Here is a 27,504-nt window from a genome sequence, read left to right as displayed (position 1 = left end):
ATTTGACATTACAGGAGACAAGATTCGACGAAGCAGCTAAAAATAAATGATCGCAGCGAGCGGACATTTACATTTATATGAAGCCAGCACACCAACAAGCTTGTTTCAAAGACTTTTTATTCCATGATCATATAGAGAAGGAATTTTTCTGGAATTGTGCAGGTCTCCTTCTTAAAGCTTGTGATAAACATACAATAAAGAGTGCAAACATACTGTATAAAGAGATCATCCTCCAATAGGAGAAAAAAACTCCCAATGTCACTGACATCATATTCCCACCAAAACAGTGTAAATAATGCCAACGTGTGGAAATTAAAAAGAGTACGATATATACAATATTTACAATCAAACAGGTAACATGCAGCACTTATATTGTGAATGCACAATTCTTCTAAATAAAAAAAAAACATAAAACATGTTATTTTTGTCTGAGCACATGTTCAGTCTGCAAATGGATTAATAGGTCCAGCAAACACATGTAAATGTGCATTACATCCAAGTGTTACTAGACTTTAAATGCACGTATACCAAGAAAGACATGATGAAAACGGAAAAAAAGAGACAGTACCATAGATGTAGACATGCTTCACTCGGGGGGGACTAATCATACATAAGTATGAATAGACATTAAGCAGGAGCCAGTACAGCAGATTCACTTTGCCGCACATGCATATAGTAGGTAATACCTGGGGGGCGCTGTTATGTAAATCCTGTACTGAGAGACAGGTACCAGGAGTGGCATGTAGCAATTAGGATGAAACATTTATGAAAGAGAGCAGAAATCACAGTGTCTCTGATAACATTCTGTTAGAAAAACAGTATAAACAAAATCAAAGCATGCAGACCAAGAAATGCCATGTATGGTATATATACACAATATGTACAAAAGTACATGGGCAAGTGAATACTTAATTTGCTATAACTGAAAATGCACAATGGCATATAGCTACCATCCAGGTATACTGCATGTGCTTGTGCAGTCCACAAACAGACTAAAGTGTCCTGCAAGCTCCTATACATGTGTATTATGCACAAGCATATTGAGGTTGTATATACACAATGTCACTCTTCTAATGAGAGAAGATGTTATTAAACAAAGTACTCGAAATGTCCCATGTATAACCAAAGGGACAACTTTGAAAACAAGATTGCTGGTGTGCTGGCATTGCCACAATACAGTTTTTAGAAATTACATTAAATTTGACAATAATCTTAAATGTTATGTTATGTCCTTTTCTTGATGTACGTTAAAGCAGTATTTATACTTCTTGCTGCTTTAAATAAGCTTATGACATGGGAGTGTTTACTTCTAAATGTATTTGCATTGTTTGCAATGGCTAGTTTTTCCAGATTCAGCAAAGGCAAGGTTTAATTTATTGTCCCAGCCCAAGTGTTTATGGAATTTTTTTTTATACTTCTTAACCTTAACCCTGACCATTTCTTGGGCTCAGATTTAATGTAAAAACTGTAAAAAAAAAAAAAAAACTGCTACTCAGGGTGGCTGTTTTTACATAATGTCCCAAGTTTGAGAAACACTCTGGGTTAACATTAAGGAAGTTGAGTGAGGATCCTTAGGATAGCAAGTGGTGAAGGACTGGTGAACAATGAACATCTGTTCACCAATGCTCTCACTTTTTTGTGAGCCCAGAAGGGCTCTGCTCTCAGCACTTCTGTGGTCAGTGCTGTCAGATTATATCCAGCAGTGTTAAGAAATATAAACAACTAAAGTACTGTCTGTACACAATATGTTTGCAAGCAGTGCAAGGGAGACATCAAGGGTCTGATTATTAATGCTCCCAAGAAGAGCACCTATCACTGCTTATTATATCACAAAGGGGCTTGTCAGCCCCCTTTAAAAGTATTATAGTAAAGGGAAAATATAACATAAAAAAAATGTAATTTAAAAAAATGTAACATTTAAAAGGACCCTTCCCAGGCACACACACACACACTTATCCACACAGGATGTTCATATGTAAACAGCACTCGGGTTACACATATTAGGTGTCACTGTCCACAGCAGAGTGAGATGAATAATGTTTAGGCAATTATTTATGGTCAACTCTAAATTGATGAGTTGAAAAGCTTTATAAAGCATCGTCTATTTGATAATTGTAGTTTTACACTTATTTCACAGGTGCATGTAATTTTATAGCTTGACATATCTGGTATCTATTTAAACCAAAGAGTAGCACAAATATCAAGCAACATTTAGCAAATTAAAAATGTTTTATTCTAGTGTCTCTGCTTTCAGAAAATATACTGTTTTTCCAGGGTTTTAAGTTATTTTTTGGGCCCAAAAAGGTCCATTTTAACATGCAGTATAGGTACCCATTTCGAAGTTAACTTTTTTTAATGTTTTTTTTCCTGTGGGAAACATAACATTAAGAAAGTTAATGTTCTATCAAAATTTAATAGTAGACTTATACGATTCAACAAATGTTTTGTTTTTCTTTAAATATGATTCAGTCTGGAACCTTCTGTAAGATATAAAAACTGAAAAAAGAAGATTTACATAATTGGTTCTGTGATCCTAAATAACCATACATTTCCCCAATTATATTATTTGAAAAAATATATATATATGATTGGAAACATTCAGCATTTTAAAATTCTTAACTGTTCAACATGCATATTTTCAGTAATACTTACACTACATTGCTTTCCAACCAACTGCATTGCATAAAACAATAATACTTTCATTTAACATAACAATACACCATCTTGTGGTTACAGGAAAGCAATGCAAGTATGCAAATAGCTGAGCTACTCCAATTTTCCAAATGATTGTATTTATAAGTATAGGGATGTACTACTTTTTTAATGCTCGCTTATGTCTCTAATTAATGTTTACTTGATATAAGCTGTGAAACTGTAATTTTTTCCCCCTTTAATCCTCCATAGATCTAAAGAAAGCACCTATATTATATTCTTGAATTTCCAATACATATCAGCACAAATAAATCTTCTCAGTATTATAGATATACATTTTTAAATAGCAAAAATATATATTCTTGCACAAAGGATGGGTAAGAAAACAGCTATCTATATGATTTTGATCACTCTGCTGTGTGAACATAAATCAAGCACAATCAAGTACAAAGCTGTTCCATGATCAGAATAACGATAGCAGCCTATAGGAAAAGCTACACATTATCAAAGATCTGCGTTTAACTGCACATTGATTGTGCTACTCTGTGAACAAAAGCCACGTGTTCTTCTATGCCAGGGGTCTCAAACTAGCGGCCCTCCAGCTGTTTCCAAACTACAAGTACCATCGTGTCTCTGCCTGTGGGAGTCATGCTTGTAATTGTTAGCCTTGCAATGCCTCATGGGACTTGTAGTTGCTCAGCTGGAGGGCCACCAGTTTGAGACCCCTGTTCTACACCAAGGCAATATTACCTTATTGCAGATACATACATGTATACTGGTACATATTGAGTATTGAAATTTGGGCAATACTTTAATATTTCAAGACACAAACAGTGAAGATTGGATTTTAGCAAAGCTGTGACTTTATGCATTGTGAATTTAGAAACACAAATGGATTAAAGAGCGCACAGGCTCTGGTGCAAAACCTTTTTATTCAATAGATAAAAATAGTATAAAATTAATACACTCACAAACATGAGTAGATATAGGCTTGTCATCCGCTAGTTGACTTCCCTCAGCATTACATGTCGTGGACAAAGGCTTGCAGCTAACACTAGGAGACAGGATATCCGAATCAGGGTGCAGCTGCCGACACTCTGCACACTGAGAGGTCTCATTCGTAGGAGACTCGCTGGCCTTCAGACAAGCTAGAGCCGCCCTCAGTACCACGTGACTCGGAGGGCCGGCAGCTGGTGAAGTGTGCGGGTGGTTGCTAGGACAATGCGTTTCAGAGGGCCTGAAGTTGGAGCTGTAGATCTTGACAGGAAAAAAGTAGTTTTAGCACCAGTAGTTTTGCTAGCTGACAAGTATAGTTTTGCAGAGGCTGTTTTATTGTTGAAGATAAAGCTAAAGCTGTGGTTTAAGGGTTTAAGTGACAGGGTTTAAGTGTTAGGCCTCTTTCACACATATGGACCATTCATTTAATCAGTTCAGTCACGTAAAAATGGATGACGTATTCATCAGTTTTTCATTTGTTTTTCAACCGTGCTCATCAGTTTTTCATCCGTTTTTCATTAAAAAAAAGTGACTGAACTGAACTACAAACACTGTATATAGCTGATTGCCAAGAAGCCGGCTGGCGCATCCTTAACAACTGATTAGTCATCAGCTGTCAGCAGGGTTCCCCGCTGACAGCTTAATGTAAAAAAAACCCAGCAAAAACAAAAATGCAAAAAAAGGCATGGGATCCCCCGTCAGGTCCATACCAGGCCCTTTGAGGCTAGTATGGATTTGGATTAACACCCCCCCACGCCACAGTTAAAATAAAAATAATGAGGGGTGCCCCTCAAAATCCATACCAAACCCTTATCCAAGCATGCAGCCCGGAAGGTCAGAAAAGGGAGGGGACGAGTGAGTGCCCACCCCCCTCCTGAACCATAGCAGGCTGCATGCCCTCAACAAGGGGGGTGGCTGCTTTAGGGCAGGGAGGCTCTGTGCTGCCCCCCCACCCCAAAGCACCTTGCCCCCATGTTGATGGGGACAAGGGCCTCTTCCTGACAACCCTGGCTGATGATTGTTGGGGTCTGCTGGCGGGGGGCTTATCGGAATCCGAAAGCCCCCTTTAAAAAGGGGGTCCCCAGATCCCACCCCCTATGTGAATGGGTATAGGGTACATTGTACTCCTACCCATTCACCCCAAAAAGCAGTGAAATTTAAACAAAAACAAGAGCTGTTTTCTTAAAGAGTCCTTTATTAAAAAAATAGCTCTGAGCTGTCTTCTCCCCGAGCCGTCTCTCCCGGTGTCTTCTTCTCCCGATGTCATCTTCTCCCGTCTTCTTATGAAGCCATCTTCTCCAGCACTGTTGTCTTCTTCCTTGTTTCCAATGTCTTCTTTCTCGTCGCCGCTGTCTTCTTCCTCGGCAGAGGTTACCCGCTAAAAACAAAAAAGCCACTCTTCTCCTGAGGTTTTCTTCCTCCATTGTGTTGTCCCCCGCTGTCTGACATCTCTTATATAGCCATGAGGCATTGCCATCCAATGACATCACCCGGGGAGAGCGCACCCCTTGTGATGTCATTGCTTGGACATGCCCCATGGCTATATAAGAGATGTCAGACAGCGGGTACTAAACAATGGAGAAAGACAGCCTCAGGAGAAGAGCGGCTTTTTTGTTTTTAGCAGGTAACCGGCGGCGAGGAAGAAGACAGCAGCAGCGAGGAAGACAACCGTGGCCGGAAGGAAGAAGACAGAAGCAGGAGAAGGTGGCTCCGGGAAAAGACAGCTGGTGGGAGAAGACAGCACTGGGAGATATGGCTTGGGGAGAAGACAGCTTAGAGCTATTTTTTAATAAAGGACTTGTCAAAAAATGACTCTTTTTTTTTTTTACATTTCACTGCTTTTTGGGGTGAATTGGTAGGGGTACGATGTGCCCCTACCTATTCACATAGGGTGGGCAAGATCTAGGGGCCCCCTTGTTAAGAGGGGCTTCCAGATTTCCTTGCCTGCAGACTCCAACCACCACCGGCCAGGGTTGTTGGGAGCACCCCCAAAGCACCCATCCTCCCCATGTTGAGGGCATGTGGGCTGGTATGGTTCGGGGGGTGGGTGCTCGCTCATCCCCTCCCTTTCCTGACCTGCTGGGCTGCATGCTCAGATAAGGGTCTGGACCCCACACCCTTTTTTTTCACAATTTTTTTTCCTCCAATTTTTTTTGCCAGCAATTTTTTTTTAGCATTCAGCTGACAGCAGATGACTCATCAATTGTTAAGAATGTAGCAGCCGGCTTCCCACGATGGAACGGATGTAAGTGGATGTCATCTGCTAACATTTGTTTTTCGTCCGTTCCATTTTTTGACGGATGAAAAATAGGGTTCCAAAAAAACAGATGTTGATGTAAGTGGATGAAAACAGATGCAAATAAATGATCATCCTTTGTCCTCTGTTTTTCCATGGAACTCATTGATGTCCATTTTTCATCCGTCAACGGATGGATGAAAAACAGATGAATGGTCCGTAAGTGTAAAAGGGGCTTAAGTGTTTAAGGTTAATTTAGATTTCAGTCCATATACTGTACTTTATGTAAATACATGGGTTTTATGTATTTATGTATTTCCCTGGCAATGTGGAAGTATGCCTACTAACTCTTGCCCTTATACAATTGTTGTTGTTAAAGTTACAGGATCGCTTTAAAGATTTATTTCCAGGGATGACAATCAAGTTTACATTTTGGTGCTATGCTAAGTACTAAGAGTTAATTTTATGGGTTAGATTACATTTTAGTGTTTGTGTAAGGGTTAAATGTCAGTTCCACTTTCAGAATTAGAATACTGTGAGGGTTCAGGGACATGTAGGGCGATCGTTCATCAAATTGAATTCTTGTGCAGATAATTACTGGAGATGGGTTCTTGGTACTGCAAATCAATGTATGGTAATATTATATCTGCTCAGCCTAAATCTCACTTAAGGTATTACAAAAAAGAATGACATATCTTAAGTCCTTAATTTTGGTCTCAAACAAAAGATATACAGTGCATCTGAAGTGTAAGCATATGTCAATAGCTAAAGTGTGTTTTGCATTATGGTTACATGAAATACAATTTGTATCTAATACCTCACTTCAGCTGAATATAATTACATTCAAGTAATCAGTGTTCTGTTTGGTCAAAATATCATTCATCTTTTCTGTGTAGTGGTTTATTCTGAAGATACAATATTTGTGTAGCCGTATCAAAGGATTTCTTCCTCATAAATTCCGTTATCAAAGCTTCTGAAGTCTCCTGGAACTTCATGTATGTACAGACATCCATGGAGCCCAGTAAGGAGATTGTCTACATCATGCATTTCACATTCACAAAGCTCAGAAGAACTCAGTATTAACATGGAGTTTGTTTTTAAGCAGAGTCACACAGTGAATAAGGCCAGGTTCTTCTTCCAGAACACAAAACATGTTATGTTTTTAAAAATTTCACAGACTTTCACTGATATAGCTAATGGATAAATGTAAAATATGATAAGACTTATTTGTTCATGCATGAAGTGCTTTAATAATGACCTGCAGTATAAGTTTTGCAGTCTACACCCTTTCTGCACACCCTTTGTTATAGTTATGATAGGACATATATATATATATATTTTTTGCAGTTTTTCCATCTTGCAAGCCACATAAGGCCCATTCACACTTTTCTGCTTTAATGCAGCAAAACTCATGCGCCCCTAGTGAAGATCCTATTCTTTCCTTTGTGGCTGGTTAACATCTATGTGCTACAGTTCAGTGCGTTTTGAAACTACATGGGCCAGTTCACACCAGTGCATGTATATTATCACTCACGCTGCAATGCACATGAAGCAGAGTGAGTCCAGCCTAATGGTAGGCGTGAGTGCCAATACAGCACCAAGACAGCATGTTTTCTAATAAATATTAAACTAGGAAATCTGCATCTGGCTCTTGCATATAATACCACTGATGGGCCTCCTTTTTCATAGTACCCAGATTGATCCTAAAATTATATCCAGTTAGGTGTTGATAATATATTTTACCTACTATTGGTAGCGCAGGAAAAATATACAATAAATACTTGGATCCTTCGTAAAATAGAGGAATCATACATCAGAGAGATTGAATCTCATATGTATACAAAAAAAGTCTATAGCAGAGGGGCAGGATTTGGTACTCTGGTAGGGTGATCTACCCACTGGAGTCGCTCAGAACATTAATAAGTGTTTGCCTTTAAATATAATTTTCCAAATGACGCTTACATCTCTGGGTTAGTCATGCCTACCTGACTCTGCATGTCTTCTGGGCTGCTTGCAGTTTCTGTCTCCTGCACTTGCTAAGGGTCAGTATGGTGTGGGTGAAGAGGGTTCTGTAATGTCAAGGAAAGCAATGAGGGAAGTGAAGGGATGTGTGTTAAAGCACTGCCTGCAGCAATTTTTATAAGGCACAGTTCTTCTCCAGCTCCTTAGAGGAGGATGGGGTAAGGAGATACAGAGTAAAGATGTATATATGTAGAGCTGCAGGTGGGGATGTGAGAGTATGTAGGACTGTGGGGGGTTGAATACTGTATGTAATGCAGAAATATGAGTATATGTAGGTCTGCAAATGTGAGTGTATGTAGTGTTCTAGGTAGAGGGAATTGTGAGTTTACTGTATGTATGACTCTGGGGGTACATTTCAACACATGGTACTGCAGTTGTGACTTGTCGGATGGATCACCTGCCCAACAGTCACATTTTAGTTCCAGTCCAGCAAAGATAGAATGGCAGCAAGGGAGTGTGCTCAGGTAAACACTTCAACTGACACCAACAGCTTCAGGTTTAATTTGATATCAATAACACCAAAGATTTCATCTTACCTCCCTCTACATTTATTTCATTAACATCAACAACTGGGGCTTATTTTATCCCACTGACACCAACTATGAGGTTCATTGCAATATCCCTTGACACCAATGATAAACACTTATTTGATCAAACAGAATAACAATCAGGCTTGTTTTTCTACTACACACTATAGTTGGGTTTATTCTCACTTTCTCTTTAGTGTAAACTCAGGCCCTATTTTATCTAAAATATAGGAAAGCAAAGTGTAAAGGGGCAACAGTATAAGCCAACCTTGTAAGAGCTCTCCCACTTTATTGAACACACCCATTTTTTGATCCTGCTCTTTTTAGATTTTCCATTGATTACTAAATTAATTAAGAAAGTTCACAAAATAATTTGTTTGAAGATTCACTTCATTTATCCAATCATGTGAAAAGAAAATCCCTGTTTACTTATTTTAAACAAATGATTATATGAACAAATCAAATAATTTCTTAAATTGTCCTCATTGTGTCCATTATAATTATTTCCAAATGTTGGCAACTGTGGTACTGTTTAACATTACATAGTGAGTCCAGATGAATGTGACTAACTACTATTAGCTTACTGTGTTTTTTCTTGAATGCCAACTTACCTTTTCTAGCTGAGCATTTTTTTTTGACTTGTATAAAAACTCTCCGACTGCAACGAATACTGAAAGGACCAGTCCAGCAGCCAAAACAATAAAAATTCCTCCAATATTCTGTACTCCTAGGGCACTGGCTTCTTTACTTTCCTCTTCAGGGCACCCATTGCCCCTCCACCATTTTTCTTTCATCATATGCAGAATTCCTTCCTCTTGAAGCTGAAGAATGGCTATGGTTATTTTATCTCTATAAGGGGAACCTGCAAGAATGAAAATACACCATTATTATTGCATTGTACTCATTGCAGTGACTCTTAAAGGGGTTGTAAAGTTATTTTTTTTTTTTTTTTTAAATAACAAACATGTTATACTTACCTTCACTGTGCAGCTCGTTCTGCACAGAGTGGCCCCGAACCTGGTCTTCTGGGGTCCCTCGGCGGCTGTTTCAGCTCCTCCCCGCAAGCATTTACCACCTTCATGCGAGCTCCCTCGCACGGTGGTGAGTGCTTGCGGGCGCGCTCCCGTGATACAGCCGGCGGCTATAGCCGCTCGCTGTATCACTCGGCCCCGCCCCCCGGCGCGCCGCGTCATCGGATGTGATTGACAGCAGCGCGAGCCAATGGCTGCGCTGCTTTCAATCCATCCAATGCAGCCAATCAGCGACCAGGCTGAGCTGCAATGAAGCTGACGAGGACGAGGAGCGAAGATTCGAGGCGTCAGGTAAGTAAAACGGGGGGCCTGGGGGCGGCGGTACTGTCAAAAGTTTTTTCACCTTAATGCATAGAATGCATTAAGGTGAAAAAATTTTTACCTTTACAACCCCTTTAATTACCGTAGATTACAACATTTAATATGTACAATTTAGATTATAGGAATTCATTCGCGATATTTTTATTTCTGTTTCAGTCAATCTTTATATTGAGTTCTAACACAATAGTTCAGTGTATAAACTTCAAATCTAAGGCCTCATTTACACAAGTAGATTACATCCATGCCTTGTGCAGGGCTGGGTTTACCGGGATGGGGATGCATAGATGTTGCATGAATCCCCATGCCAGAAATCCCATTGTTGTCTATTAAGACACAGCAGCTGTACAGATATGATATCTGTGTGGATGCGGGTGCAGGTTAAACATGTGTACTGCTGAACAATTTGTACATTTTCATTTCATTTGGGTTTTTTTGCGGGTTATTCATTATGATCGCAATTCATAAATTCGAAAATTCATAAATTCGAAAATTCGTGAGTTCGTAAATTCAAAAATCCAATAAATTTGAAAATCCGAAAATAAGAAAGAAAATCAAAAAAGTCAAAAAGAACAAAAATCTGAAAATTCTAAAGGATAACTAACTAACTAACAATAACTAATTATTAAATTATAGGTATTGGAATTTCCTTTCAAATTTGGCTATGTTAGTGAACGTAACTAAAACAAATTTATCCGAAATTACAAATTATCCGAAATAACGAATGCTGCATATAAACAAATGGAACAGAACAAATTAATAATAAATAATAATAAAAAAGTTTTTATTATTATTAAATTGTTGTGTTCCATTAGTTTAGGTACGGCATTCGTTATTTCGGATAATTCATAACTTCGGATAAATTCATATTCATTACGTTCACTAACAGCCAAATTTGAAAGGAAATTCAAATACCTATAATTTAAAAGTTAGTAATAGTTAAGTTATTATTAGTTAGTTATAATTTCAGATTTTCAAATTTTTGGGTTTTCAGATTTTTGAATTTCGAATTTCCAAATTTCTGAATTATAAAATTTACTAATTTTTCTATATTCAAATTTACAAATATTCAGAAAAATTTGTTAAACAGGTTTTCGTTAATTTGGATATTTCCGAATTAACAAATTTGTCTAAATGAGTTAAAAAAACGAATTTGGAACGAAACAAATTGCACATGTCTAGTGCAGGTGCATGGCCTCCAATACACCCAGGGTGAGTTTGGGGACATGCACCCACACAGATGTAATTTTGAGATAAATTAGCTGTGTCCCAAAGTCAACAATGGGACTCCCGACACAGGGATCTATAGGTGTTGCTGTTAAAACATGGCCCTGCACGTGGCTCCGATTTAATCAGCCCATGTTAATGAGGCCTAAGTGACAGTGCAGCTTTCTATAGTGACAGTGTAGCTTTCTATACTATCCACAACAGAGAAGAGAAGGGAGGGTAATGCTAGCAAGAAAGGTTGAAGATTTTGATTTGACTTCAGTTCCGTAATAAACCATTATCTTATTTTTTTTTTTTCAATGAGAGTTAATGTAAATATTAGTAGCTTATTTCCAATGCAGTTTTCATGCAATTTTATTTTTCTCTCATTCTACATTAGAGCAGATGGAAAATAGCTTATTATACATACAATACATGAAAACAATAACAAATGACTATGTTATATTTTTGGATGCTAAGAAGGAATCTCTGGATGCTAGAAGAACCAGATGTGTGTCTTTGCACTACTTGTCAAGATCAAAGTAATTCTACCTGTATATGAAGAGCATAGTTTAGTGTATTTAATATACTATTATACTATACTGCTTATTTTACATTTAAAAATAATCAGAAATGTATTTATTTGGAAATTATTACTAATACAACATAATAGCCTGTATTATAGCACAGTGTGGGCTGAAACGCTCCTCGTAGAAAAGTATACAATATAAAAAAGGAAATCCTGCAGGAGACGTCTATGGAAATTATGCTACTTAGTCAACCAAAAGGAAAACATTTTACACAAGATATATATATAATTGCTACTCATGAAATGTCTTACAGACCTGTATTTTTAATGAAAAAAGAATGTGTAGACATGTGAAAGGTATATGTTGTTATGTGGAAACAAGCAAAAGAAAACTCTAGGTTTTCTTGCTCCAAGTGAACTTGTTATGACTAACCAATGAATCTGTCTTTTAGAAATCCACTGGACTTTGGATGTCCTGAGGGTTACATATGTGAGTTTGCAGGTATTAAAAAGATGTATATCATATTTTAATAACCTTATTTGCATAAATATAATCTTGAAATGTAAACAATCTAGTACTTTCTTGTTGCTGTTTAAGTGCTATGTATATACATTGTATGAACTTGGATAATATTTTTCCTGCACAAGACAGTGGCATGTGTTGTTCTACAACAATAGTGGAAAGCTATTGCTTTTTGATCACATCTAAAGTTCAGTAAATTTTGAAGATTTTTTTCTTAGGTTTTACTGTTATTTTTTTTTGTCGGTATACAACTGCTTTAACAGGAGTTCTATACTTTTTTACACTTGACTAAAATGGTGATTTATTGCTTTATCCATTTGAGATATTTTTAATTTAGTTAATGTTCTGTGACATAGGATAGAAAATGAGCATGTAGAGAAATGTTCAAGCCTGTCCAAATATCCCTCACCTATAAAATTCTGGGTAGCAACCAAAGGGAGCCCTACCTCACTCTATGAACTAAGCAAGAAAGTAGCAGTTGAACACTGATGATATCAGGTCACATTCAACTTTGTTAGACCCGAATATTATACACTGCAACCATGCCAAGGGCTGCCTCTCTCTCCCATACAGACTTGCTCACAGGCAACAAGTGATTAAGCTTGTTTTGAGTTAAACATTAGAGAAGGGTGGTCCTAGGCAGGGCTTAATCATGTACCATCGATTAAAGTGTGTGTTACCCCAACATTTCATATTCCTGATATGTGTCTGTTGTACCATGTACTTGTGTTACAAAGTATCCTGTTGTTTTTGTATTGCTTTCTTTGTGTGAAATACCCAGTGATCCTACCAATCTATCTGCTTTCTCATCTTAAATTAACCACACTAGGCATGAGAGCACATGCACCCTAATGTGGTCAGTTTTATGGCCTGCCTATCCTCCAATGGTCATACCATACCCCCTGCTAGCCATTCACTGTGAAGATCAGTGTACTGATGTTGCTTTATACCCACTGCTCCAAGCCCCTTGTACAGCTAAGAACAGAGGTTATGTAATCACTTATAAAAAATAAATATATATATATATATATATATATATAAAGTTTTTATGTATATACACAAAGTTTTTCCTTTCATGTCTATTTGAAATTGAATGGTTTGTTTTACAAAATAAAGATTCACAAATACTTTAAACACTGGAATGGGAGGTGGACAGGTGCATCAATGGGGTGAATTTAATAAAGACAAATAGACTGTGCCCTTTGCAAATGAAGTTGCCCTCTATAAATGCAGTTGCTCCAGAGCTTAGTAAATGTGGTAATGCTCAGCTGACTTTCAACATCCAATCATGTGCAAACAAAATGGCAGTTTTTTTTTTTTTTTTTTTTTTTGCATGTGATTGGGTATTCTTTGCAAAGTGAAGTTTCATCTCATTTACTAAGCTCTGGAGCATCTGCACTGTCAACTTGCACAATCTATTTACCTTTAGTAAATTCCCCCATATGTGTTGTGAATACTTTAGGTCATGACACAGGAAGGAGTTGACCAGCTGAGGGTAGATGATGCAGGGTGTGTGCTAATGAGATTAGCTGCTCATCTCCTTCCTGTGTCATGACCTAAAATCTGTCCAGGAAGGCAGAAGTAATGGAGCAGTGTTTTTAAACAGCCATGAAGACAGCGAAGTAAACGTGTGTAGAATAAATGGAAAGATGTTTTATTTTTGCAAAAGAAGTACATTAATGCTATATTGTACATAGGGGAGCTGGCATTTAGAAAAAAACTTTGCCTTTAAAGCTGGTTTTACATTGGTGATGGCATTAGTATGTGGCCCATTCAGTTCTACTTGACAAGCAGAACAGCTGAGAAGAAATGCATTCCTGGGCATGCACCTAATGGGAGTTGAAGGCACTGGATAATAGTTACGTTTGAAGAGGCATAGCTACTGTTGGTTCATGGAACTACCCAAAATGCTTCAGGCTGACAATTCTTCCCTAATCATATAGATTTTTGTGTATATTTAGTAAATACTATAGAGGCTTCTGTTAACCATTAACAGACAAATGTCTAAAAAAAAAAAAAAAATAGCGGCGCTTTAATGCCGGCGCCTTAGTGTGAAAGTGCCCTAAAAGCACCTGAAAAGCTCTTCAAAAGTGCTCAGTGTTTTTCTGGCCATTTAGAAGCGCCTCAGTGTTAAAAGGGGCATTACTATCTGATTGTAAAAAAAATGTAGACAAAATGCTATTTTACAGCGCCAACATTCATGAAAGTACTGATTACCAATTTCCAAAGCAAGTGACAAACAGAATACATATTTTATTAACAATAAATAAAAGTAAACAAAAATTCAAGATACAATTTTCTTGTATGCTGAGAATTACAAGCTGTACCGATATGAATGTTCCTGAATAAACAGGAAATTGCTGTAGTTTAGCTGGCCAAGATGCCTGGTAGCATGAGTCAACAAAGTCAGTAGAAGCCTGCAGCACACATATTATGTGTCTGGACATATGGTAGAGGTAAAAACTTCCAAGTTGTTTTTATGTCTTATAAGAATATTTATTTTAGTTTGAAACATTTAGAAAGTTTTCATTGTGGAATTAGACAGACTATGGAGAGATTTGAACATACAGTAAATGCCTCTTCATCTTGTCCTCATTTTAGTCCATAAAGACATTGAAGTAAATCATGTTGACATAACACCAATATGCAAAAAAGACACTAGTGGCATGCCTTATTGCTCTCACATAATTTTTCACTTTTAATCAATAGAAAATACCGCGCTACTAAAACATAAGTAAATAAATAACCATAAGCAGCCACTGGAAGTGAGATACACACATGGAATAAATAAGAAAAATTGTAGCAGCACTAAATAATGAACCAAAATAATAATATGAACGCATTGGCTGAGTTTGAACCAATAGGTATATATGAAAAAAGATTTGGGGATTTATTCGTTATTTTTGGCATTCTTCATTTAATTTGTGTTGAATACCTTTACCTTTTGGTTTGGGACTGACGAGGTTGGCTGGCACATTTTCATTCTTTGTGTGCCACATCTTTATCTAAAATACTAATCCAACCATACATGTCTTTGTTGACTTTGAGGCCATTCATACACACCCATTGTTTAGTTTTTTGCAGTGTGGCATATGCTGGGACTGATGGCTGATTTGATTTTTTATTAGATTTTTTCTTTAGGCATAGGTCTGGACAAAGGTATCATAGTTGATAACTTTTGTTCCTAGTTTTATTTTTGAATATCTCATCCTCATTTTCATTTTATTCTGTCTGCAGTGTTTTTGATTAGCTTGTAACTTTTTTGCCAGCTTCTTGCATGGCGGACTTGGCATCTGCCAGTCCTCAGTGCATTGTGCTTGATGTTTCCGGTTCTGATTCACATCGAGGCTTGGGTTTGTTTGGCTCTATTTATAATGTGATGCATCAGTGCATCGCCCGTGCCCCAGATGACGTCATTATTTGATGAAATGCGCATTGGGAGGAGTTGATGTGCTGACGTCATCACGTGTATCTGCTGTCTAGGTAGATGGGCGTTCACACAGACCACTGGCTATTTTTAATCTATGCTGTAAGTGTAAATTTTATCCTTCTATTAAATGATGTTCTATTGGAATTATGCTATAGTGAGTTCCTTTTTCATTCTGGGTAACATCTGACCACTCTGTATGGGACCTGCCTGATTGGGGTATCCAGGCTGTTTGCTGGCTATATCCTCATATGGTATACTTGGAGGCATCGGTTTTCACTCTTGGATAAAGGCCCTGGCCAGGTAATTGGCCGCAAGCTCATTTAGCTTTTCTTATTGCAAGCGCGTATTTTATGTGGTGTCTACACTCCGGTTGCGGTGGAGGAATCGTCACTGTTTTTTACCCCTTATGCACATTTGTTTCATGGACCTTGGTTTATGGACATTCCTAAGTGGATGTGTGTAATTTAATATCACACCTGTGTTGCAATCTATGACTTTTATTCATGTACGCTTTTTGGATTACTTTTATTCAACAACATTCACTGTCTATTATGCCTTGGGCATAATCACTTTATACCTATTGGTTCAAACTCAGTATTACACCATGGAGACATTAGAATTCTAACTGCTGCTATGGCTATAGAAAAAATATTTCTATTTAACTCTATCAAAAGCTTAATGCATTAGGTAAGTAACTAATAACAGTATATTCTTAGCAACGGTACCTTAGAATGAGACCTAAGTTGTAATGGAGCATAACATAAAACAGTGGTACCACTAGGGTCTGGCACTCCTAGGTCTGAGACACTAACTCAGGTCTTGCTTTGAATGGCTCATATCTCATTTGCATCTTCCATCTGCAAGTTCTCACACCATAAATTCTGGTATTTAGTAGAGAACTGTTACATCATGTGATATGCATGTGACCTGCCAGGCAGTTCAGCTTCTGTTATTGGCTTGGAAACGTACAGTATTAGAAATTTGCTTTCTGACAGCATAGGGGGTCTATTGGTGTAATGTAAAAATGGACTATGTGATATATGATAATATACAGAATGCAGGAATGAGGAGTATGTAATGTACAACACAGTTTACAAAGTTCAGTGATTAGAATTATGTCAGATAGTGCCCCTCACATAACTGGTTAGTGGGAGCAAAAACAACCCAGTGTCCTTTGGCTGTGGGGGTAAAAAATGCCTTGGTGTCGGCAAGCAGTAAGAATTAAAAGTACCCTGGCTATCAAAGGTAGGAAAACATTCCCTGGCTTTGGTGTCATTGTAAGGAAAAATGTCCTGGTGTCAATAGTAAGTGGGAGGAAAAAAATGCCATGTATCAGGGGTACATTGAAGGAGATATGCCCTCAGTGGTTGGTCAATGATTGTAAAAATGCCCCAGTAACATTGATAGCTTGAGGAAAAATGTCCCACATTTAGTGAAAATAACCAATCCCCAGTGTCAATTTGTCAGTGGGAGGAAAAAATACCCTATATCAGAAAGAATAAAATATGGCGTGGTGTCAGTGTTTGCATGAAGAAAAATGCCCCTGTGTCAGTGTGTGAAAAAAACAGCATAAGAGAACAATGGAGTGGAAGAGTCTTTCTATCTTGAGTTTTCTGATAACTCTGTGATAGTGGGATGTATCGGGGATGGGGAAGAGACTACTGTGTACAGAGTATACTGTGGTGGAGAACTTTATCACATGGTATGAGGATAATCATCTATATCTATATGTGGCAAAGACAAAGAAGCTGGTTGTGGATTTGAGAAAGAGAAAGGTACCAATGACCCCCATCTCCGAGGAGTGGGTGTGGCAAGAGTAGAGAGTTAAAAGTATCTGGGGGTGCACATAGATAATAAGCTGGGCTGGAGCAAGAACACTCAGGTGCTCTATAGGAAGGCCAAGAGCCGCCTCAATTTTTTGAGGAGACTGAGGTCTTTTAACATCTGCCTGATGATGCTGAAGATGTTTTATGAGTCTGTGGGGGACAATGCTCTCCTGTATGCTGTGACATGCTGGGGAAGCAGTTTTATGGTGGTCGACACCAACAGACTCAACAAACTGATTTGCAAGGCCAGTGATGTTTTTGGATTGGAGTTGGAGTGTTTACCACAACAGTGTTGAAGAGGAGAATGTTGTTCAAGGTATGTTCAATCTTTGAGAACTCCTCCCACCCACTCCACAGTATGCTGGTCAGTCTGTGGTATACTATCAATGACAGATTGTTACAACTAGGGTTGTCCTGATACCGATACTAGTATCGGTATCGGCTTGTACTCGGGCAAATGCTCCCGATGCTTCCCCCGATACCTAAAAGTCAGCTGTGATCGGCGCGTGAGGGAGATACAAGCTTCTCCCCCAGCGGCTTTCAGCTGCTTTAGTGACATACAGCGGTGATCGCTCACCGCTGACTGTCACTGCATCCTCCTCCATGCCCCCTCCTTTCCTCTGTGCCTCTCTGCTGTCCCCCTCCGTTCCTCTCTCCTTTTCTGTCCCCCTCCGCTGTCCCCTCCGTTCCTCTTTCCTTCCCTGTGCCTCTCCGCTGTCCCCTCCGTTCCTCTCTCCTCCTCTGTGCCTCTCCGCTGTCCCCTCCGTTCCTCTCTCCTTTTCTGTCCCCCTCCGCTGTCCCCTCCGTTCTGCTGTGCCTCTCCACTGTCCCCTACGTTCCCCTCTCCTTCTCTGTCCCCCTCCGTTCTCCCCCTCCGTTCCGCCGTCCTCCTCCTCCTTCCTTTGTGTATGGATAGAGTCAGCTGACTCTGTCCATTCACATAACTGAAACATTGTAATCTCCCGTGATTACTATGTGTCAGTTTATGAATGGAGAGGAGCCGCTGTCTTCTCTCCATTCATTCTCAGTGCAGCTGAGGCTGCAGAGAAAGGGACTGGGGAATCTCTATCCGTTGTCTCTTTCTCTGTCTCAAGGGGGAGATATCAGAGGTCTGTTAAGACCCCTGATATCTCACCAAAGCCCCCCAACAGGGCTGATTAAAAAAAAAACAAAAACAAAAAAACACATATTGCAATAAAGAATGAAAAAAAAATTATTGTAAAAAATCATCCCCCCCCCCAAAAAAAAAAAAAAATTAAAAAAAACACTGTCACATGACAGTTTTGGTATTCGGTATCGGCGAGTACTTGAAAAAAAGTATCGGTACTTGTACTCGGTCCTGAAAAAGTGGTATCGGGACAACCCTAGTTACAACCACGATGCATCACAGAGTGACACAGGAAATTTTTGTTGTGGCCATCAAGTTATATAATTCTTCTTTGTGAGGGCTTGAGGTGAAGATTTAAATCCAGTTTATGATCAGGATTTTTATGTAGTTTTTATAGTATGTTGATATTATGTTAATTCATTTTTGGGGTAATGCTAGAGAAAGTGGTGTATTATTTGCATTTTGATTTTCTGTTATTTTTTAATCTGTGTTATTTATTCTATTTTATATTTTAATTGTATGGATGGTTTAGAGTATAGTTTTTATTTGTTTTATTGGTGCTAATTGCTGTTATTGGTAATTTTGTTGTGTAATTGTCTCTTGTTCTGTTCATTGTTGTGATCTTGTGTGGTCGTTGTCAAGTGTGGCTGTGTCCCAATAATTTCTCTTTGGAATTAATAAAGTATTCTAATTCTGATGCCTCAGTGTCAATGGTAGAATAGTGCCCCAGTGTCATTGATCAATGGGTGGGAAAAAAGATCAAAGAGGCATTGTTTGTTTGTGAACAAATGGCCCAAATTCAGGGAAAAGTAAACATTTTCTAGAGTCATTGTTCAGTGGGAGGAAAAAATGCATCGTGCCAGTAAAAAATGGCCCCAGTGTATGTAGGAAAGTAAATGCTCCAGCATCAAAGCCAGTGTAGGGAAAAGTATTCAGGCATCGATGCAGTGAATAGAAAAATGCCCTGGTTTTATTGCTGAGCATGAGAAATTATGCTCAGGCATCAATGGAAGAAAGATGTTCTGTGTATGTTATGTGTTTATTAATGTACAGGGGCAACAACATCTGTGTCCAACACTATTGCCTCCCTCTGCTTCTTCGGATGCAGATACTATTGGGCAGGAAATTATTACACTCAACAGCTCCTGCATAGATAGAATGAGTGTTCCAGCAATTCGCACTGGGACATGTCCTTGAACTCAGAATTTCCCGGAATTCTTCCCGGGTTGGGGGTCTATTTAGGTCACTGATCAACAAGATAGACAGGCAACAATATCTTTAGAAGGAAATCAACAACAGAAGCTTCTGTATTTCACTTAGCACAGATTTTCTTTATTAATATTCAGTACTGTATTTCGCTCTCATAGTCCATGTCTCATAGCCCTTCGTTGTTATTGTGTGTAGCTGAGCACTAAAAGTAAAAGTCAGTACACCAGCATCAGACAAAGTCAGTATACCGGTATACCAGATATATTGAATGCAGTATTAACTATAACAGTCTTAAAATTGAGAAGTAGATATCAAAATGCATATTAGTAGACTGCTTTGATTTTTTTAGTGCTATGCTAAAGCCCCAGGCCTAAAATAATTTAATTCCTTTGCTTTCCCGAGTATAAAGTGGAATGTTATTTATAGATTTTCAAACAGTGTAGCAAAAAAAAAACAAAGGTTCCAATCCACTACTGAATCCCAATGGTATGACTTGAAGATAATTCACTAAATTTATGTTTCCTTAAAAACTAATTCATGTGCTAAGCTTCACTGAACTATTGATTAAAACTCTATTCCTAGTGCATAGAAATTATGTTATAGAAAGCTTTCCTGACATGAAAGGAAACATTTTCAAAACACCAGGCAACAATAGACAAAGAAGCTTGAAAGTTAACTGCTGTGCAATGATAACTATACTTGTTAGCAGATGTGCTAGGTGTCATGTACTAATTGCTTTTTTGCTGCACTCCCAAAAGCTATTTTGAATAGTACAATTCTACATCTTCATGTTCCTTTTGAATATACTGTACTGTATATGTATACTGTTAATACGTTTTCATTTCAAGGCCACATTACTGTTAATAATGAGACAAAGTCCCAAAGTTTGGATTCTGGGTAAGTTTGCAAGAATTAACTGCCATGGGGTCCCCCCAAATTCTATACCTCCAAATTCCATGACCGTATTTATTCAATTACATCACCTGGGATCCCCTGTTTTCATTAATTAAAAACTGCTCAATTACATGTGCATGTACAGAGAAGAGCATATACCCATGAGCATAGGAGTTTAACAAGACTTGGATGAACCACACCATACGCGTGCATACACAGGCACACCCACAGATCCTGGAGCTCAGGGACTTATGTAAACCTGAGGTCTTCTTAGCCTAATATTTGGGTTGTCTTCAGTCCTGATCCCTGTGTTCTATACACCTGAAAACTTGCTGATCTTGCTACTGATCCAGCTACATTTGCCAGTTCCCTTTGGATTCCCCTTGCCTGTAATGTGTACTACTGATTTGTGTTACCAACCCTGGCCTTGACTTTTGACTAAGATTCTGCCTCACTTTTGCTCATCCAACCTCAGTATCTCCAAGTTCAAGTTCACTGAACCATCTTCCTCACACCTGTGCTTTTCCGCTAACTATTTGCCAACCCCCCCTCCTCCCCATGTTGAGGGCATGGGGCCTGGCATGGTTCAGAGAAGGATAATGCCTATCCTTGTCTTACCTGCCTTTCCAGGCTCCATGCTTGGATAAGAGGCTTAATGGGTACCCATTCTCTTTTTTTTTTGCTTGTTTTGTGTCTGGGACTCCACCTTGAAATATATACCAGACACAAAGAGTATATAGAATATAGAATTTTGGGGAATTCAGCATTTTTTTTATTTTCATGGGGCCCCCCTTACCAGATTATGTTTAATGGTTTTCATTTTTTATTGTTTTGTATCTGGGGCTCCACCTTGAAATCCATACCAGACCCAAAGAGTATAAAGAATGTAGAATTTTGGGGAATTCAGCATTATATTTAATGGTTTTTATTTTTTATGACTGTTTTGGGGTATTTTTTTTTTATTTCATGATGATATGATTATGCATGAAGTGATAAAAATAGTAAAAATAAATACTAAAAAAGGAAAATATTTTCTAATTTTTGCACGTTTATTAAAATATAATAAATAAAAGGGGAAACAATAGAAACTTTTGCACTTTTAACACTGGGCACATTTTTGTGTTAGCACTATCTCTGCATTTTTCAAGTTGCGATTTGGACCTTTTTTCCATAGTTTAAAAAAAAAAAATGATAATATGTAAAAAATTGCACACATTTATTTTTGTCAATTTGTATTATTACTTTTATTGTTTGTCAACTCATAATACTCTGCTATGAAAAAAGAGCATGGGTGAAGATTATTATTAAATAAACTTGTGCTACTAACCTTTTATTCGATATGATACATATAATTAGTAACCAGCTCACACTCCTATTTGTTTCACACATTAAACTAATGAAATATTTATAAATATCAGTGTAGCACTATAAAACAAACATCTATCAACTGACTTCAGTACAACCAGCTGGTTGGATTTTTTGCAAGCGTTATGCTGGCAGGGAAGGCTCCCCACCCGCAGAACAAGATAATGTTTCGGGAGGGATTTCCCTATCAACGCTTACTGTGTTGATGGGGGAATCAAGCGATTTACTTTCCTGCAACCCAGGAAAATAATTACATCATCTGAGGCTTGCCTTAGAGATAAGCCGCTAGTTACTGACTAACATAAATAAATAAATAAATAAATAAACTAATAATGAGGACAACATAAATTTCTAGTCCCATATTATAGGGATACCATACTAAATCATTCAACATGGTCCTGAAAGAGGAAAAATGTTACTTTCCTGCCTTAAAAAAAACTTGTTTTTATCTGTGAGAGAGTACAAGAAAAGGAAAGGTGTCCATAAGCAGGTAAAACTGAGCTAAGTAGAGAGGAGAAAGAAGGAAGGGGTAAAATGAGTGCTGGGCGGGAGAAAGGGTTGGAGGCACAAGTTGGTTGAAGGAATAATTGGAGAAGAGGAGGTAGGGTGGACCAGGTAGGGAAACAGACCATGTGCAATGCTTGGAATGTCACAACACGTAGCATGAAGCAGCAGTAGTAGACTGATATCTTAGTAATTCAATTAGTTAGACAGAAGTTGTTTAAAGTCATCTTTGCAGGTAAGTTATAGCCAATAAAGACATGTGGCTGTGAATTTAAAGTGCATGTTTTTCAAAGAGCTTGTAAGGCTTTTCATCACCCTTCATCACCCCAGAGAGAGAATTAAGAGAATTCAAGAGAATTGTCTTGTGGATCTGCATCCAGAAGGCCTCCAAAGGCTGGGCAGGACCAGAAAAAGGCAATATATCTCCAGAGTATAGTCCACATCACCAACAGGTCATTGGTAGAGAGGGGTACATGGTGTTTTGTACTGTCAGAGTATGGTACCAACAGGTGGTCATTTTGTACCCCAATTCTTGATAATATTAATTTTGTTCTTTTATGTTTGTTACCAAGAGGAATACAGTGACTAATGCACTTGTTTAATTCAACTTTAAAACACTCCCGTGTGCTCTTTGTTGCAAATATTTAGTCTCACTGAGTGCTGTGTAGTAAGGATTGCAGCTTATTGAAGTTAGCTTTTTGAAATTTAGAGTTTGTGTTATACCCACATGCTTCTATTTCCTGTAACCTAGGGCAAATGTAATTACACCATCACTATTACCCAACTTTTCTCTAACTTGCACATCTGTAATGACCTCTGTGTTGTTTGAAATGAAAAGATCTAATAGAGCATTTTTCCTTGTTGGGGTTTTCACCATCTGTTCCATGATCTTGTCCTGCAATTGACAAAATGGCAAGCCTTTGCAGTTCCATTTGCCCAATCAATATCAGAATAATTAAAATCATCCATATTATAAGAGCATTTTTCCTTTTTTTGGGCTTCCACCTTCTGTTCCATGAAATTGTTCAGCAATTTAAGAAATGGTAAGCCTTTGTTAACTGTGCAGTTCCCTTTGCCCACTCAATATCAGGATAATGAAAATCACCCATATTAATAACATTGCCCTACTTCCCAGCCATTTCAATCTCTGAAAGGAGCCGAGACCCCTACTTATTATTTAACATTCAGCATAGTAAGCCTTACTACATACAGTAAATGCTGCCCATTTCTGGGTGCTGCTGCAGAGACTTCTTGTCTGCTGCACCTGAAGACAGACAGTCCCTTGCTTGACACCTCCATCATTCAGAAAATGTCTTGCATTTTTGTAATGAATACAAGGCAATCACTGAGTCAATGAAGGTAGATCTACCCTTCCACTACACCTCTTACAATCAGAGAATGCTTTGTTTAATGAAATGGGAAATTGCTGCTGCAGGACAGTGCTTACTATATGTGGCAAGGACTACTATGTTGAATTCAGGAATCCTCAGTAGCCCTCTGGATGTGACATACAGTATACATATTTACATACAACTTAGCTGGCTTAATGTAATATAAAAAATAGACTATTCCTGGAGTTCAGCTTTAGATGTACCATTCAACTTAAGCTTGTGCCAATGTACTCTGTAAAAATGTATTGCTATGACAAAGCTATTTTATAAAAGGAAAGAAAGAAGATTGTGGCTGGTAAGTACACACATATAAAAAAAAAGAATATAGACCAATAAATGCTTCCTTGCTTTAAAAACAGTAAAACTAGGATCTGCATAAAAATCTCCAAAAGCAATCGCATGTTTTATCGTTTTTCTTTTATGTGGCTTCATGCTAACAATTTCATAACTCTTCCTGCTGCCACACAGCATGCAACGAGGCTGTAGATGTTAATCAAAACATCTCTGTACAGGCTATTCACATTTGAATCTCCATAAGAGATTCCATTTCATAGTGAATAGCTCAACTCAGCGCAACAATGCTGCTATAATTTCCACATGACTAGCATAATTGAAATACAGGTGCGTAACACAGTTTCTAGAAAAAGCTTTTCAATTTCAGTAGCATTAATACTTGCAGGGTAAACCTTTAGAACATTGAATTCTATACAGAAAACACATGTAGAGTAGCAAATATCAAAAAGGGGAAAAGCTATGGAAATTCATAATTTTCTTAATGGTTGATATATATATATAGTTTATTTATATATATATATATATATATATATATATATATATATATATATATATATATATATATATATATATATAGTAAGAGTACCTGAAAATCTATTTGTTCTTATTAATACAAATGTCTAATCAATAAAATGCCTCTGCCTGTGTTGCCCATAGCAATTCAGCAAATTATTGTTTCTGCTCCATCACATTTCTGTCTGATCTTGCACTGAAGTAATAAAGGAGCAAACTCACAAAGATCACTGCACAAGGTATCACTAAATACAGCTAGCGTTTGACTGATCATAATTGTGAGCTTCTAAAGGATACGTTTGTTTAGAAAAATTTTGACATTTGGAGTGGAGCTAGAAAAATGTTTACAATAATTTAAAAAATCCTTTCCGCTCTTGTAATGCATATGTTTAGCAACAAAGTGTTGCCTTATGAGTTTATGTGAAATCTCCATTAATAACTGTAAAATATTGTAATAATGAATATATTTCATTTAGCTGGCATCTATGAAAGCCGGGCAAAAAAAGGTTTCATTTAAGCTTTTGCTAAGAGCAGAGAATGTGGGCCAAGGCTTGTATATGCAAACAATGGAGAGCCAATTCCATTGTTGTACACCGACTCCTTTGAAAGGGTGCCATGCTGGGATATGCATTGGACCTAACTTCCTGGGGAAATGCAATTAACACACTTGGCCAGCATAGTCACAAGGATTTGCTTGAAAGGGGGCCGACTTATGGAGTAAGCCCTCCAATCATGATCCAAGCTAGGCCAACCAATGAGACATCAGTTTGGTTTGATATACTCAGAGCCAAGGGGGAGGGATCGATCGCTCTCTTTCTGATAGACCAGCAAGCTGAAAGGAACTTGGGTAGGGATGGGTAATTATGGGAAAGGAATGCCCTTTTACTTGTAACTAAATATGTGTGTAGATTACTGTATTGAGGAATATACCCTGTATTCCTTCATGTACTTTATTTCAACCTAACATTTTCTTCCTTGGTGTAAGAAGATAGATAGATGATTGTGTATTAGCTAGACTTTCAACTGCTTCCTAATAAATGTTATTATATTTGAAGCTTTCACTCTTGGTTGAAAAGAACTCTTATTTAACCCACATCATATCTATGAGATATGAAAAAGCTTAAATATAGATTTTTCAGGATAACAAAAGGTTAGACCTTAACTCCCACATGCCACACATATGCTTCAGCGGGCAGCTGAGGATTCTGTGCTGAGAGAGCAGTCACTGAGAACTCTCATTTTCATGACCAAGCTGTTGAAAACAGCTCCTGATCACTAGTAATGATCATTCCAATCATGTGACCACTGTGACAGCCAATCACAGTGATCACATGATTAGGCAGACCCTTAACCCCCAGGGCATAATAGCCCAGTTAATAGAATGTTGGAGCTGAGCAGGAAGGGGTACATTTTTGAAAGGGGCAGAGCTATGCAAAAGAAGAGACAACCTTCATCAGTCTCTTTAGCATTCAACACTTCTGGGTGGTGTAGGATGCCTATGTCCCCACCACATGACTTGTTTAAGAAACTTCCCAGCTCCCTATTAGTTTACTTTTCAGGTGTATCCTCATGTCCTTCATCTTGCTATATTCATGCTCTCTGCTGTCATATACAACACATTGCCAGAATATGGATATTCATAGTATGTAGCTTGACTGCAATTAAATGTAATTTGCAAAATATACATTCTGTAAATTCCAATCAGCCATTACTACTCTTTCTGAACAGGATATTATTTAATTCAGCTTCATAAAAACTGTATATAGGTTACAACTGAACTACAACCCAAACATTTTTTGTATTGAATAGAGCATGGACAGGCATTTTTTTCTGTTGTTTGTCTATTCATTGAGGATAAGTCCATGCACTTCCTGTTCCAGACACATGAAAGGAAGTGAGTGGAAATCTCCCAAAAGTTAAGTGAAAGCCCACCTTTGAGAGTTGTCACTGGCACTCTTGTCCAATATGGAAGTTATGTATCTTTAAACTTGTCAGTGACACATGAGTTTTCATTTTTTTTTCATTTTGTGCTAGATTATAATGGTCTCCATGACTGATAGCATAGATGGATCTCCACAATGGGGTGCACACACAGAAATAAAAGCCTGACAGATATTTTAACCCTTCCCTCAGGGGCAGCTCCAGACAATTTTTTGGGTAGTGCTGTGCTGGGAGCATGAGAGGAGGTACTTCTGTGGGCATAGCCAAAATGTGGGTGGGGCCAGCAAATGGGTGTGTCTTCATTGTCTATGGCTTGTAGTATGTCACTTTTCTCCCATTGTATAGATCATTTAGGGTCTGGTGATGAGATGAAGAGAATGTGGGAATAAAATAAGCCAAAAATTATAATCCCCAGCCCCGTGTGAACCAACCCTTTGGCCCCTTCTACATGGGGCGGGCTCCGTTGGAGTCCCCCTACTCAGTGGGGAATCTGTCTGCTGATGTCCACTTATGCAGAGTGGACACAGACACAGCCCGCTCTCCTCTATGGATAGTCGGATGTAAACTGACCAACTGTCCATTTACACCTGACTTCCATCCGATCCCATCCCCCATATGGAAGGGGAACAGATCCCCATGTGTCCATTTTTAGCGGACAGGATTGGATTGGATGTTGGCGGGTGTCAACGGATGCAAGTCCATTGACACCCGCCATTCTATAGAGGAGACAGGAGGGTCTCATCGGGTCCACCTGAATAACTGACAGACGGACCCAATAAGTTCTCCTGTGTGAAAGGGCTCTTAGAGGGATAGAGATATTGGCCTAAAGAAAAACAAAGTAAACAAAAGCAATGACAAAACATTGATAATAACAGGAAACATGTAAAATACTGAACACATATACAGGGAAAGGAAGTAACAAATCTGTACAGTGCTCTTGATGCCCTTGCCTATATATACAAGAGACTTCAAGCACTATGATGAGTACT

General features: G+C 38.3%; 1 protein-coding gene across 3 annotated transcripts in view; it reads right to left on the bottom strand.

Annotated features, from left to right (window-relative positions):
- GRIK2 (glutamate ionotropic receptor kainate type subunit 2) overlaps positions 1–27,504 on the bottom strand; it is a 1,356,701-nt gene that overhangs the window by 36,232 nt on the left and 1,292,965 nt on the right. For 2 of the 3 annotated variants that reach the window (XM_073626997.1, XM_073626998.1), the window contains one exon: positions 9,045–9,295. In XM_073626997.1, coding sequence (XP_073483098.1) covers positions 9,045–9,295 — 251 coding nt within the window. Of the gene's footprint in view, positions 1–3,623; positions 3,910–9,044; positions 9,296–27,504 lie in introns of all 3 variants that reach the window. The other variant, XM_073627000.1, reaches the window with a different exon arrangement.

The sequence above is a fragment of the Aquarana catesbeiana genome, linkage group LG04, assembly GCF_042186555.1.
Source record: "Aquarana catesbeiana isolate 2022-GZ linkage group LG04, ASM4218655v1, whole genome shotgun sequence".
In the NCBI taxonomy this organism is placed as follows: Eukaryota; Metazoa; Chordata; class Amphibia; order Anura; family Ranidae; genus Aquarana; species Aquarana catesbeiana.
This window is presented reverse-complemented; position numbering and strand designations above follow the sequence as displayed.